The 15,778-nt window shown below is 45.9% G+C and overlaps 1 protein-coding gene and 1 pseudogene across 1 annotated transcript; one reads left to right on the top strand and one right to left on the bottom strand.

Annotated features, from left to right (window-relative positions):
- Positions 1–3,689: 3,689 nt before the first annotated feature.
- On the bottom strand, positions 3,690–11,305 carry LOC144095468 (uncharacterized; annotated as a pseudogene).
- A 131-nt stretch (positions 11,306–11,436) lies between these two features.
- LOC144095467 (uncharacterized) lies at positions 11,437–12,800 on the top strand. The gene is made up of 2 exons (XM_077629197.1): positions 11,437–11,529; positions 12,502–12,800. Exons 1-2 carry the CDS (start codon positions 11,442–11,444, stop codon positions 12,798–12,800), a joined length of 387 nt encoding a protein of 128 aa, XP_077485323.1. The 5' UTR covers positions 11,437–11,441.
- Positions 12,801–15,778: the final 2,978 nt, after the last annotated feature.

Genomic DNA, 15,778 nt, shown 5'->3' with positions numbered 1-15,778 from the left:
TTCACTACGGTGTCGCCTGAGTCGCTCTGGGACGTTAAAACACCGTAAACCATAAACAACTCCGCCTTATTAATGCAATCTATCCTTTACATAACGAGCTGCATTGTCCCACTTTGTGTCTATCTTGTCTTCTACTTTTTTCGGCCGCTGGATAGTTCGGGCGCTCACCACTCCCTGAGGCAATTACGGTGCCCTCAGCCATTTGCTCCTCCTTTTACAGCCCAGCTGTTAAGGCGACGCTTCCCGTAAAAGGCGTGTTTGTGTCCGTGATCGTAGTCGTCAAAAAGCGTGCGCTGAAGAAAACAATAAAAGCGAGCAGTGTGAGGCAGGAATTGGCGAGAGACGGCGGTGAGTGCTGCACGGCGGTGCTTACGTGGGCATGCAGTCTCGCCGTTCGCTTCATGAGAAGGCTTGGTGTCAAGGTCGATCAACGCAGAACCATCTCATCACATTAGCATCTAGGCATAATAAATTCATTTTCTACAGCAGCATCTTTATGCGCCCAGCCACAATCGCATACTAGCTAGTGCTGCAATTTAGCATCACCACTTTTTGTAATCGCCATTCATTCTTTTCTTTTAAATCAAGAACTCCTACTCAACTGAGGGAACGTTTTTATTTTGGACACATTTCCTTGGTGCACGCGACATGCAAGATGTGTCCTCTTCGGTATATCCGCAAATCTAGGAGGCTGCACCTCTGTTGTGACTAGCCTTACACAATTCATGCCAGAAAGCAATGACTTTTCACAACATGGCAGTTCCAGGTTAAGAGAGCTGTGCAAATTTTTCGCGACAGTCGGCTTGTGCAAGCAGTCATGTTCCACCACAGAAAGCAGTACGAGCACCTGGAACAAGTAAAACTCATGAATAAATAAATGGCCCACAGTACATCCACAAAACACGCGCCCTCTACCTGCGTGTCACCCTCTGTTGGAGCCTGTGACGCCAGTCCGTTCAGTGGCTTCCTTCAAGTATAAATGTGACGGTATAAACGGCACGGTGGGCATATAGCCGTGAACAGCCGTTATTACTAAAGTGGTATTAGCTAACATCGCAGTCTCTGGCATCCACGTTTAAGCATCTCTTCAGGAGTGTATCTGAGTTACGAACAACTTAATAGCAAGTTGCCGAAGATACCAAAATGCTACTAAGTATTTGTACCTACTTTAAGATTTTACCGCAGGCGAATTTTTTTTTTCAAGCGTTCTACATAACTACAAATTTTCAGACTGTCCTTTTTGTACTCCTTCTGTATGAGAACGAGCTGTCAAGTACAGTCACGACTCAACAGGAGAAAAGATACACATAATGTGCGCAAATCCGCAGGATTAGCGCCGCTTACAAATAAACTTTAAGCTTCGCATATGCCTGTCTTTAAAAAGCACCCATAGCCATATCGGAAGTACAACGAGAAGAAAGAAAACATATACAAAAAAATTACAGGGCACTTGAGACCTTTTACGAGCTGTGAACGCGAAATCTTTTCTGTGGTATCGTGGGCTATTAGTTTACTAGCTAGTTTTTGTAAGTAGTATGAATGCCCGAAAGGCCTTCCTGGTGAAGGCCTTTAGGTAAAAAGACTTAGGGTGAAGGTCATTAGCAAAGGCCATATGACATACGTGTACATTTAGAGCGCCACTTTAAACCAGCCACCACGTCACTTCCGGTTCCGCCTCATGTCTGGTGCCGTCACTCCCGATTCTCTGGCAATAGTGACGTAACAACGGCTTGTCACGGCTTGCGTTCGAAACCCACTTCGGAAGTAATTTTATTTTTCCTTCATTCCTGGTAATGTAGAGACTGCGATGACGTCGTGAGGTCATGTGGGTTTTCTTGCCGTTTCTCGTGGACGGTCGGTCAACGCCAGATTTTGACTGATGAGACATGTAAGTATTTCGCCTTGAAACGTCATCATTATCGAACACCACCGTATTGAAGCCGCTGCTGACCGGCTGCAACGTACCAGACAAGCACACCGCCTCAAGCTAGACCGAAAACACATAAAAACGATCTAGGACTGACGGCCATCGAAACTTCAAACGCCTGTAAAGCAAAAAGAAGCACAGTATTTATGCTATTGTAACAATATATCATACACACAATTGTATTCAGTGTAAAAAATTACAACAGCTTAACCACAGGGTACGACGAGTCAATAGCACTGGTTGGTTCGCAGGAAAAAAAGATATATAAACAGAAGAAAGGTAGCAAGGTTAGCCAGATGGCTTTTCCGGTTGATTACCATGAACAGGACGAAATGGAAGAGAGGATGCAAAAGGGAAAGAGGAAAGAGACGCGAGAACATTTCTAGTGAAGTTATTTCTGCAGAAATTACCTTTCACGACTCTAGCAGCACTGCTAGGGTCGTTTAGCATTAATAATTTTTCATGTGTAGTTTTTGAAGTGTGTTATGAGCTTCTTACATGCATGAAATAATACGTTAGTATCCAACATCTTTCTGTTATTAAGCAAAGACCTTCGGTTTAGGAATGGCATTTCCTATTTTTGAGGGTTCTTACCTAGCAAGGCTGTGTACGATTCTTCAAAATAGAATATTCGATACTGATCCCCGATACTCTGAAAAAGTTGTTTTCGATACCGGTACAAGATACATTTAAGGAATTGCTTTTCAATAATGATACTCGGCACTGTATCTTCAATACATCAATGCATCATTGAAAACGACAATACGGTGATTAGCTAAATCAATAACTCCATAGTTTCTAGAATCTTTAGTGCGTACATTATACCAGAACTATTTGTTAAACGACTAAAACTAACCCGGCAGCACGAATTTAGTTAGGCTACCATTTCTTAAAATGTTCCCCATTGGCACCAGTAATTTCATTAAAATTTAGTCATTGTATTGACGCCATGTTTATTTGAGCAGTCAATGGAAGGAAATTGAGAGACCACATTTAGTAGAGTAGCACAATCGTTTTTTTTTTAAGTTAATGTTCTTCCTGCGAAGTTGTCTGCGATCACTCACGCTATAATCGTATAAGGTTTAGAGTTTTTGAAGCTCTTCATTTGTTACATGCAGTAGTCGCCTCTGCCTGTGCCCTTTGCTGAAAGGTACAAGCTCGCGCGTTCGGGAGAACCGATAAGTTATATCTCTGGCAGTGAGTTTAGCAAACGTTTCTAGTTGAATGTTCTGTTTGTAAAACTACAACAGACGGCAAGAAACAAAAGGTCTGAAAGCATTCACTAGGGAAAACATAATTAAAGGAAAGATTAACTGAAAACGAAATAAATAATGAAAATATCTTTCTAATATTTCTAGTTACGATGTTACCTTTACTTAAAAGTCTCAAGCAACAGCATTTTCTCAAACTGCCGGTCACCGAGAGCCCCGCGATCCGGTTTTGCTACAAGCGAAGCAAATGAAAACAGCCCTTCTACAGAAGCAGATGAGCACGCTTCCGTGTTGTATTTAATGAAGGCGCTTTTTACCAACCGATAAGAATGAAGCATGATCACGTCCGCTCGAGGATCCTGGAAGTAAATAAAAAACTAAAGTTTCATTAGCACCTATTGAGAGCTGAGGCTTCTTGCCGCGCTGTCTGCTCCAAACGCAAGGAATGCGTCAGCTGATTGATTTGATCCCGCAGCTGATGAAAAACTCATTAACTCAAGTTTGCAAGAGTGCGTGACCTTAGTCGAGTTGACCAAGTCAAGAGTCGGTTTTCAAAGCTCCTGAGCACGATGGCTGAAGCCTGTCATTTCTGTTGGCAGCCATCGCGACTTGAAATAGGGATGAAGAAAGGCAGCAACCGTCGCATTCTTTGCACTAGGTTTTCGCTGCAAAGAATGGCCGAAGCTGCGATTAAAGCCATCCGTGATTGCCTCCTAAAGTGGTCTGCAGTAGACATGGTCTACTTCAGCTTTTTCGTTTAGCTTTGACTTTACTGCTATCATAGTTGGCAGCAGTTCGCCATAAAAACAGTCAACTTCAGCTTGGAGTCGAGACAATTCACATGCTACCTGTTGCACGACGTCGGAGTATTCGAGAAGGAAGACAAAAATCTCTTTTCTAAACACTTGGAGTTTCACTGCAGTGCATAGATCTTGTAGTTCGTCTTTCGAGCGATGAAGGCCCCGTACACTAACAAATAAGAATTCCAGCGCGTCACGCATGGTGTGCGAAGAGAGTTTCCTAAAATAGTCACAATTGTTTCTGACGAATTGGGTCTTCTAACGCACTTCCAAAGAGCTGAACATTTTGACATGGCCGATGTACGAACGCGCTCAAAGGACGCCATCAACAAAGTTTCCTCAGCATCCAAAACTGCGACAAGACTTGGAGTATGGCAAGCAGATCGGATGTAACGAGGTAAGCTGGGTTCAGCATCATCATGGTCATAAGGTACTGCCACCAACTCGAACGACAACTTGTCTGTGACTACAACTGGGAGAAGCAGGAAACCTTATTTAGTTATAATATTTCACAAAACGCACGATTGTTACATAATTTCTTATAATAATTGGCAATAGAAACCGTATCGGAGTACCAGAAACCGCACTGAATAATTATGGGCTAATTTTCTGACGTTTTCTTAGCGTAAAGCAAACACCGAATATGCGAAAAATGGAGACAATTTGCGCGAGTAAAAATAAATCAATGCATGACAAAGAGAAACAAGATATAATTATTGCATATACTTCTCCTGCTTTCTTCTAATTCGTGTTACCCGGAATTAGGTTTCGGTGGGGCTTGTGAGACCCAGGTTGACCTTCCCGAGCAGCCTCTCGCGACAAGTCATTAATTTAATTGCAACGTGTCACGGTAGGCAGCACAACATACAACACTGCAAACATAAAAAAATATTTGCAGTGTTAATTTCTCATTTAATGCTCGCTTTTTTTTCAAATTTCAAGCGCTTGCTGCGCAGCAAGGAAGACAATAAGCTAGCTCGAGAATGCGCCAGTCGAGCGACACCACTGCTGCCCTCCACGCCGGGAGTCAAGTCCTTAGCTGATTGTCTAGAACGGCATCATACCCTTAGGTGCTATTATGCTCCTCCACAGAGGAACCTTGACAAAAAGCAATCCCAGGACAGGTGAAAAATTCAAATGAGGGTTTATTCAAAGCTACTTTTATATGACCGCGTGTATTCGGCTAGGTATATGGATGGTTGGGCACCCCTCCTTAGACCACATTAGTCAGGAATGTGAGGAAAGCCGGATCTAAGAAAAACATATATGCACCTCTCGAGAGTTCCTTCTGGCCAGCTCTGGCCTCAACGGACAGCTTAAGCTGATCGGCGTGGTCGAGGAGGCTGCAACCCCGCTCTTATATTAATACTTTTGTGATTCCCAATAAAGGTGCCCACTCAATAAAATCTTTTCTCATTTCTTCACACAAAAATAAACGTCGCAAATATATTCACTCAGTAGGTTTTTTCATGCGATGATTTACTGATTTATGTTTCGTGCCGTAGGCATCCAGCCCCACATTAAATAAAGAATGATCATACGGGGCATGCAGAAGTGACATACGGAGCCACACCGATGGGAGCCGCATTCACTAGTGACTCCTGCTACCGTCGGGACATCCCTGCACATGCAGGAGTACAGGAACTATTCTGAGCGATGAGCGCTGCGCGTGACACTTAGGGGTCGGTTGTCGGTGGCCTGGGGATGCTGCCAAGGAGGAGGTCCCAAATACGTTGCGTGGAGAAGCGGATAAGTAAGATCAAAGTAATTTGCTAGAGCAGGTGCCACAGAAGTTGCTGATACTTTCAGCCTGCGCGCATTACAGCACCGCTCCACGAGCTCTTCAATGGTATTCAGCGGAGCTTCCGCTTGTAGCGTGTGATTAGGGGTCAGGTGAGGAAGGCCAGCGATAACTCACATGGCCTCTTTATTGACTGTTTGTAATCGGACCCAATCTCTTCGGGCAAGGCGTTGGAACTGTGCTTGATAAACGAGCCAAGGCAGAAACATAGAGCGGACTAACGTTCGGCCATATTAAAACATGCACCAGCTTCCGACCTTCCGAATCTAAGGACCAAACAGCTCCGTTGCGTGTAGCTTTGAGACCTTGTACAACTGCCCTGCAGTACATAAACAAGCAATGATAACATCACGGATTACTCAAATTTAGAAATGTACAAATTATTCGGTAGACTCGTCGTGAAACCAGTATGCACAGTACGGCTGTTCTGAACCTTGTTCGAGTTGGACGATGTACACTCTAAACAGAAAGAAGTAAAAAAGGAATAAGCCATCCTCTAGCGCCATGCCTTTGATAAAAGTGCGCTAGAAGACAATATACTCGCTTTTTGCTCCCATATAAGGGTATTCGGGTTTATAGTGTGCGAAAGACAAAGCCGAGGCGTGATTGTAATTGGACCAATGGATGCGGAGCAGACCATACTTCAGCGCTATACTGGGATGATGGGATCATGTTTTCGGACTAGGGTAAATTATAGCTTCCCACTGATTGTCCAAGAACAGATTTCTAAGTCCTTCATTGGTACATTCTTAATGGGAAACTGACGACAACTACGTCTGATTTCTTGTTATGAGTAAGAATTGATTTTGTGGCTGCTTGTAATTATGTTGATTTTTGTTTGGCAGCAATAAAAACAATTTATTCCCGGAAAAATTAGATTTTAAAACATTTCTGCCACTCTGTTCAAACTCCTTGAGTCAAGACGGAAAGTATTGTGCGACCACCGTTTGAAAGTGAATTGCAGTGAAACCTAGCCTCTGGCATCGCCGCTAAATAAACTGTCATCAGGTCACCAGAGCTTGCTTGCGAATACGCATGGTGGTGGCAATGCCTGTGATTCTTTCTTCTTTTTTTAACTTTCTTAGCTTTCAATAGCCCCGCGTTCAGTGAAAGTAGCGACATTTTTACTATAGTGCGGTGATCTATCGATAAATGCCAATTTCATTTTGCAGTCAGCAGCCTTTTAAGAAAGTCCTACACTCTTAACAGAAAGCAGTAAAAATGAAGTAAGCTGTCCTCTAGCGCACTTCCTTGATACTCCTATATAGAAGTATTTGTTTATAATATAAGGTAGTGGACTAAAAGCATAATAATAGTTTGAGTTTGAAGAAACTCCTCACCGACACAGTAGAGCACGACCTGCCAACAGCACCGGAAAAACACAGCGAGTATTCGTCACAACTGCTGCCGTAATCCGTCAGTGATGATGAAAAAGGACGGAAGGGACAAGGCGAGTGAATACGCACTTTTTTATCCTCTCTGTATGGAGACGCGGCGTGAGCTGCAACGTTAGTGGTAATTATATTACACACGCGCTTTTCCAAAATTTCAAAGAGCCTTATCTACAATACAGTGAGTGCTAAGGAAGAACTGTTAAAAAGAAGATTTGGTTGTGAAACTTTATTTCCAGCGGATATAGAGGAGCGACACGAAGTCGCCCCCCGCCTAAACGGCGGCCGCTATCCCTTGGGCAGCGGCGGCGTCTTCAGCCAGCTGGAGGAGCTTGATCTGTATCCCCGGGTCGGGGCTGAGCAATAGAGCCTCCCAATGAGCAGAGTCGGTAATGAAGTGACTCGCGGGTAGGGACTGCGGGCAGTTCCAGATCATATGATTTAGATCGGCTTTCGCATCACAATTTTTGCATTTGTTTGAGTAGAGTCCTTCCGAATAGAAGCTACACAATTGGGGATTTGGATAGGTGTTAGTTTGAAGTTTACGCCAGGCTTTGGCCTGTTGCTTGGAGAGCGTTTTATCTGCTGGGGGGAATCTGAGTCTTGCAAGCCTGTAGTGCTGCAGGATTTCTCTGTAAGAAAACAACCTGTCCTTGCCAGAGTATAGGGCGGGTGCGCTGCACGACCCAGCTCGGCGGTACAGTTCTCGGGCTAGGTTATGAGCCGCCTCATTACCAGCAAGGGAAGCATGAGCAGGCGTCGAGATTAGGCGAATGCGCCGCGTGGGCTGATACTTTAGCAGAATCTGTGCTGCTTGTGGGGAGATTCTTCCAAACGTGTAGTTACGTATAGCCAATTTTGAGTCGCTGACAATGGTTTCTGCCGAGGATCCCACAATGGCTAGAGCGATGGCTGTTTCTTCTCCAACATGTGTGTGCTGAGTGCGTATAGTGCCCCCAGTTATGAGTGTACCACGTTCCGTGGTGACCACAGCTACCATCTTGTCAGCCGAAGAATCTGCCGCATCTACATATACCACAGAGGTATCATTAATAAAGCGTTTGCCTAATAATTTGGCTCTCTCTGTACGACGTTCAGCGTGGAAATCTGGGTGCATGTTCCGAGGTAGTGGAGGAATGACCCGAAGCTGGCGTATATGTTTGGGAAGGTCAGTTGTGGGTCCGCCTTGTCGTTCGTATGTTATGCCTAGTGTGGACAGAATGTGTCTGCCAGTTGGTGTGGCCGATAGTCGTTCGTACTGCGAGACGGTTACCGCTTCAATAATCTCGCTTAGGGTGTTATGAAGACCGAGACCTAACACTTTCTCAGTCGCTGTGTGCATGGGTAGCCCAACTGCCTGTTTGACGCATTTTCTGATTATGGCCTCCACTTTTTCTTTTTCAGCTGACTTGAGATGTAGGTAAGGGCATACGTAAGCTATGCGGCTTATCACAAAGGCTTGTACTAAACGGAGAGTATTGCTTTCCTTCAAGCCCGAGTGGCGGTTACTAATGCGGCGAATGAGTCGCATAATTTGCTGCGAGGTTCCCTGAAGCTTTCGAATTACGTCACCATTGAAGCCGTGTTCTTGTAGAATTAGGCCCAAGATTTTAATTTTGGGCACTCGAGGAATGGGGACTCCGCGAATACTGAGTTCGATGGCCGGTGGGGTTTGCGCAAGGGATCTGATGTTGCGGAATATGAGAAATTCAGATTTGGCTGGAGAGCACCGCAGCCCCCTAGGGTCTACATAGTTCCCCACGATATCTATTGCATGCTGTAGTCTGTCCTCGATTTCGGCATCATTGCCCTCGGCGGTCCACAAGGTGATATCGTCAGCATAGAGGCTGTGGTGGAGTTGCGGAACCTGCGCTAATTGGTGTGGAAGTTTCAACATTGCAACGTTGAAGAGAAATGGCGATAGGACCGATCCCTGCGGGGTGCCCTTGTTGCCGAGGGGGAAGTCATGCGAGTGGAGACCTCCTACTTGAAAATGCGCCTTTCTACCTGAGAGAAAGTCGCGGATATAGTTGAAGGTGCGGGCTCCCACCCCGAGTTCATGCAGGTTCTCCAAGATCGCATCATGTCTGACATTGTCAAAGGCCTTTTCCAGGTCAAGTCCAAGAATTATTCTGGTGTCCCGCGTTTTTGCCTCAATAATCTGATGTTTGAGCTGAAGCATTACATCCTGCGTAGAAAGTTTTGGTCGAAATCCAATCATGGTTGGAGGGTACAGCTCGTTCTCCTCCATAAACCGGTTGAGGCGGGTATGAACTACGTGCTCCATGAGCTTACCTACACAAGACGTGAGCGAAATCGGCCTGAGGTTCTCAAGGCTGAGTGCCTTCCCTGGCTTTGGGATGAGAATGATCTCTGCCGTTTTCCATATTTGTGGGATGGAGCCCTCCGACCAGCATTTCTGCATATACTCAGTTAGTAATTGTAGCGACACTTCATCCAGGTTGCGGAGGATCTTGTTCGATACTGCATCTGGGCCAGTGGCGGATTTGCAGTTTAGCCTGGCAATCTCTGCCCTAACCTCATCCACAGTAATGGGGGAGTCGAGCTGCTTGTTTTCCGGACCAGCATAATCTGGGAAGGCTTGGATAGGAGCATTGCCAATATATCTATCTTTAAGTTCAAGGAAAAGGTCCTCTGGTGGGCCTGCATACTCATGCACAAGCTTCTGCAGGTTCTGCCTGTGGGTGGTTCTGCTACCTGTAGGGTCAAGTAGATGACGGAGCAAGTGCCAAGTCCTAGAAACTCCCATATTGCGATCCATTTGGTTGCATATGTCATCCCAGTTTTGTTGAGTAAGTTTAGCTGCATGATACTCGATCTCCTTGTTTAGCCTAGCTATTCTTCTGCGCAGATTGCGGTTCCACCGCTGTCGTTTGAGTCGGTTCTCGAGTCCTCTCTTTGCCTCCCATAGGTGAAGAAGCCGGCTGTCCGCAATCTCCAGTTGGTCAGCCTGGTCTAACGTATGGGTGACTGCTTTGGCATCTTGACAAAGATCCTGTGCCCAGATATCTATGTCTAGTATTTCGGGGGTATCAGCTTCTCGGGCGGCTCTTTTAGCGCGGAACTAGTCCCAATCGACAAGGGAGAGACGTTACTGGCTAACTTCTCATATTCTTTATTCTCAAGTCAATAAGCCGGAGGAATGCCAAACGTGTTTTTCCTTTTTCTTTTTTTATCCACAGTCTATGTTCGTTTCGCTTCGGATCACAGATCACGCAGTATATTAAGTGGTCTTGTGCAATCCGTACTACTGAGACTTGAGAGTATCAAAAAAGCAATACAAGCATGAATGCTGCAGTTTTCAAGTCTGCGAAGAGAAAGCAACGCAGCCATAAAACTCGACTGAGAGGCAAGATAACAACCCGCGTAACTGCGTGAAAAATGACAAATCCAGCTCGTCGTCAAGTGATCATTACAAGCTGTGGTTACACGAACCGCATGCTAAAATATTCTTTTTTACCACGGTGAGGCAAGTCTGCCACTAATGGCTTCAGTATTGCGCTAAATTAAGCGTACAGGCCGGTTCTGGCAAATGTTCAGCCCATCTAAGGTGAATTAAAAAAAAAAGAACTAGAGGGCCTCTTTCTTTATGCATTGATTGCCCTCCTAGTGTTGCAAGCTAGCACTCCGTGACAGAGTAATAGACCTTCATTTTAGCGTTTTAGTTTTTTGCAAACTAGTGCAAAAACTGTTGCCATTCATGCCAAATTATTTCCAGGTCCCCATTAAGACGTCATTTTATTTTCATTATTTTTGATCTACGATTCCTTTTTCACTATCGACTGGGCCCCATTTTTCCACGCAATGGAGTCGCAAAAATGTAATTTGAATTTGAAGCTGCCAGTGATCTCATTTTCCCAAGTTAGAGGAGAAGTTGCTTTTTCTTAGATTATGCTGCAACCGGCGATTACACTGCCGCGATGATAAAAAAAGATTAATCCCTCTCGTTCTCGCGTGAGTGCACGTGTTGGCACTGATAGTAGAAGAAGAAAATCCTTCGTGCTCACGAGACGCGCCTCGCTGCACTCTCTCACTCGGGCGCTTCTGCCTCGTCTCGGAACCGCGGCCTTTCCTCCGCAGACGCTCTCCTGCTTCGAGAGACACCTACTGCCCTGCGTGACGGGGCATTCTCGCTGCCTCTGGGAACGGCCCATATCATACGCTTCCTGCTCCTCCGGTAAGCGACATTTCCTCCCTAGCCCTTTAGATTTACACTGATAGCCATCGTTCCTTTGATCAGCGACATCGATGGCAGTAATCTATTCGCTTATCACACAGATAGTCGCTGCGATGACCGCCCACGCGGATCACGATGTGGTGAAGAACGACAAACACAACAACCCGTACCTGGCGCTGTTCGCCTTCCTCACCATCATGGGTAAGGGAACTGTCCCTTCTGGACTGCGAATAGCCGCTGATAAGCGTAAGGCAGGGGAAACTTCTCGGGTATCGCGCAGGTGTAAATGTGGTATGCTGCGCCGTTCTTTGCGACATAGGGGGAAAAAAGCATAATGGCGACTACACGCTTGGTAATGCTGATCATTAGCGCTGTATATATGGAGACAGTCACCTTTCATTCCGATTTATTAGTCGTCGATATCAACCATTCATTCATTTGCAGTAATTATAGTCACGGCTTTATGATCCGAGAAGTGATTTGACAATGGTGTCTGCTCTGGACTTCGTCCTAGTTAACTGTCCTCGGCACATTCGAATTTCGTCAGTACCTCCCTGTAAAGTTCCTGCATGTACAGTCGTGCGCATATTCTCCTAAAGCGCTTGAAAGGCGTCCTCTTTTGAGCATTTGTGGCAGTCGCTGCTTAGCAGGCCCGGCACAGCTTTTCAATACATCAGGAGTTAAAAAACCATTCATGGAAATGTGCATCCATGATAAGATCTAGTTTCGAGCCATAGGCCGCTCGTAAACGACGGAAGTGTGTTTCCCCGGTACGCCGTTCGAACGCTCTAGACTGGTGCGTGGACAACTGTACAAAGAGCCGTACGTACAAGGAGGGATCGCGTAAAGTATGTCTGTGCTCCGCGCGAAGTCCTCACTAAAAACTTTCCCCTTACAGCATCTTCTCGTGATGAAACGCAACCGACCTGTAGTGTCTTGCGCATAATGTATGGCACTTATGTTCCAAAACACGACACCAGAGTCATCAGTAGCAAAGTCGGAAATAATACTAATTTCAGGTGACGAACATGGAAGCTGACGTCCAACATCAGCACAGTTGTTAAGAAACTTTATATCGCTGCCTGAGTAACTTGGCAGGCTTCCGATGCCCTGGATAGCCCGTGAAGAGTGCGCCTACTCCAACGAGTCTTCTTGTCACCGCCATCTTTGTAGCGGTGCTGAAGACCTTGCAGCGGTACATCCGCATCCCGTACACGCTCGTGGTGTTCCTGGCGGCGACAGCCAGCATCGTGGTCTTCTCCTCGACCGACACCACCAAGCCGACGGACTTCTTCTTCGGGTCCCTGGGCTTGCAGGCTATCGCCGTCTTCATGCCGGCCTTCGTCGTCCACACCACGCAGGGCATCAACAGCTACATCTTTCGGCGATGCCACATCGAGATCATCATCTTCTGCATCGGAGTCTTCGGTACGACCCCTCTCAGTGCATACAGGCAAGATGTAAAACCTTGAGGGGACGCTTGTTTTGCCTTAAGGGTATATCAAGGGTCCTTGGGGTACACTTTGCATATCACTTTGCATACAGACTCATTCTCTACTGTACATTCATAGATCTCTGGGAGTCCTCATACACTTCATGTCGCCGTGGTGCGGCGGTTAGAGGATGCGCCACTGCCCCGTCAGGAGACTTTTTCAAACGCAGTCACCAATAGAGCTTGAGATTCGCGTTACTCTTCCCGAGCAACATCTCGCGGTTATTAGTTTAATTGTCACCTGCAACGGTGGACACTTCGCTGACGATCCGATAAGCAGGTTTCCACCTGCCATAGTGATCAGGATGTGATGACGTCGCAAGGTCTCGTGACCTAGGTGGCAGGTGAGCCACCTGGGTTTTCGCTCTCAAAGCAGACGCCCTATTTACTGCAGAACGTGGTCCTTAACGCCACCGCGTTAAAGCACTAAGCTTCGACCTAATCTGAGTTATCCTTCGTATAGTCGCTGAGTGTTTTGCAGAATCTAACAAAGCAATGTGCACTGGCAGGGACGTCGGCAGACATTTCGCGCAGAACATTGATGATAGAAATTTGGTTGCGGTGCATGATCACTATCGCGCAAAATTTGTGTCAGATGCAAAGGAAAACGAGATCTGGACATTGACGCAAAGAAAAAAATACACTAATGAATGTTTGTCCATTAGTGCAAGGGTTTTTAGTCCTGAATGTTCGCACCTACATTCCGTCAACGTCTCCAGTGCAGCTTTCGCAAATCATTGAAGTGCTTTTGAACCACCGCTCTGTCGACCACTGGAAATGCCCAAGAGGTAACGCAGCACTTTGATGCCTTCAAAAAAGATTGATAAATTCGCAACAGGAGTAGGCAAGCATGGCGTACAATGTGCAGGCTTTGAGTTTATCTGAAATCGAATAGATCTTGTCTGCCTCGAATTGATCTTCCGGAACCATCGCCTCGCTCACAAAGGCAGACGCTGACGTCTTTGCCAATGGCAATGCGGCTTTTCATCCACCGGCCCTATTACGCCGGAAAGAAATAGTAGAAAAAGAAAATATGCCTTATTGTTGCGCTGTTTGTGAGTCTATGCTCGGTTTTGGGTTGGGTACGATGACTGACATATTCGTAGAGGAGCTTTTCATCTCTTGAATCTGGCAATCTTACCAGGCTGAATGGAGGAAGGAAGGAGCATTTGAGGATAGTTTTAAATTCTCGCTTTTATTGTAAGTAGCGCTCGAGTATACAGTGCACAATACGCCCCTCTGTAGCCTCAGTTCATGGCACCCGCTCTCTATTCAACTGCCGGAATCAGCTTCAACCAATATTTAAAAGCATATCCTGAAGAGGTCACCGCAGGGCATCATGGATGTTGCCTGCTGCGACAAAGTTAGGGTGCCGATGCTCGACACATGAATAAATTCAAGTTTTTAGCGGTCAGGGCCTCTCTCCAGCTCATCAACTTATCATCAACTAAGGACTCTGTACAGCTTAAGAACTTCGAAACCCATTCTAGTACTATAGCGGTTTGATATGCCCAACGATATAGGCATCTGCCCGCTGCAGCCACTAAATGCCGGATGGTCACTGCCATACCTCTTTTTATGCCCCGTCTGAGATATTACGTACACAAGAGCTTTCGGATATAACTTCATTTAGAAACTGATGGTTAGACGCAGTCGTTCTTGCTTCCTTTGTGTAGTATGCACAAGGCATTTACTGGCTCCGTAGAGTAACTCTTCATTGCTCGATTGTATAACACCAGCTTGTTGCGTACTAAGACTGTCACTTCAATATTTGAGTTTCTGTTAAAACAAGAATTCTTGGAATTACTTGCCAGACCTTGTTTAACGAACGTTAACAGCTTAGCCAGAATACCTGGTCACCTGGCAGCTGTGGAGAGCTGTGGTGTAGCCTTCCAAAGCGTTGACGCGGCACCACGCGAGGCGCTGTTTTTAATTCGGGTCTAGAGTTACTGTATAGCACCAGAGAGCCCGTTATACTTAGTGGCACCATAGGCAGGGAAACTTTATAATTCATTCTTTTTACAGCCCCACAATATTTTTTGTATAGTACCAGAGTTGCGCGTTTTTGTGCCATAATGCTCCACTAAGCATCCAAATTATGAGGGAAAGCCGCAACTCTTGAATGCAGGAGGCGGACTTGGTGCAATAGCTAGAGCAAGTGCAGCCTCAATCCGCTTCATTCTGGCTGCCGAACTTGCTTTATTCTAAGAATATTTCTGTTTTATTGAATGACACAGCTTGATAGTATTGCGTCGTCTGCAGCAAGGCCTATCTCAACGAGTTACGAAAATACTCGCGATGTCGTGGACGCGTGGAAGCCATCTGTTGTAAATGCCACAAATCACAAACATTTTCTTTTTAACAGTCAGTGAACACTTGGGATAAAATTGCGTGTCACTGATAGGAAAACATTGTTTTCAGTGAATATATGCACTCAGACAAGAAAAAAATTCCGCAAAGCACGAGAACATTAGGTGTACGAATGGACTGTCAGCAACGGTCTGCAAAGGAGCTGGGTGCTCCGCAATGCTTGGATGCCTTTCAAGCACGTGATCGCGTTTAGCCAATAGAGGCACAAGCGGCGCAGGGATAAAAAGCGCGCAGCTCTAGATACTTATAGAGTAACTCTATTCGGGTCCACCTCGCTTGCTCGTTAAAGCCCCCCTACCATTCCCACCGTCTAGAGCTGCGCAAGACAACACACATGTCATCTCGAAATCTGAGGCTCATGAAGTTCGTGTCACCCGAAGGCATGTATCGGTCTCGATGGCAACATCGATGTTCTATCGTATATATAACCCTCGTGCAGTATGGACATCAGAAGAGTCGCGCACACACGTTGCTGCATATCACACAGAAAAAAAAGCTGTCAAACTTATCGCTCCCCTCCCCCCTCCCCGCTCCCGTCCCTTCTTTTTCTTGGACTGAAGAAACGACAACGAAAGCTCTACCCACCGT

This window comes from Amblyomma americanum, chromosome 6 (assembly GCF_052857255.1).
Source record: "Amblyomma americanum isolate KBUSLIRL-KWMA chromosome 6, ASM5285725v1, whole genome shotgun sequence".
In the NCBI taxonomy this organism is placed as follows: domain Eukaryota; kingdom Metazoa; phylum Arthropoda; class Arachnida; order Ixodida; family Ixodidae; genus Amblyomma; species Amblyomma americanum.
The sequence above is the reverse complement of the archived record's forward strand: the minus strand, read 5'-3'. Positions and strand labels throughout refer to the sequence as shown.

Excerpts from the sequence above, each read along its gene's own strand:
- LOC144095467 (XM_077629197.1), top strand. The coding sequence starts at position 11,442 with ATGACCGCCCACGCGGATCACGATGTGGTGAAGAACGACAAACACAAC. Across the intron at positions 11,530-12,501 it reads CGCCTTCCTCACCATCATGG|CGGTGCTGAAGACCTTGCAG; the intron begins GTAAGGGAACTG and ends CCATCTTTGTAG.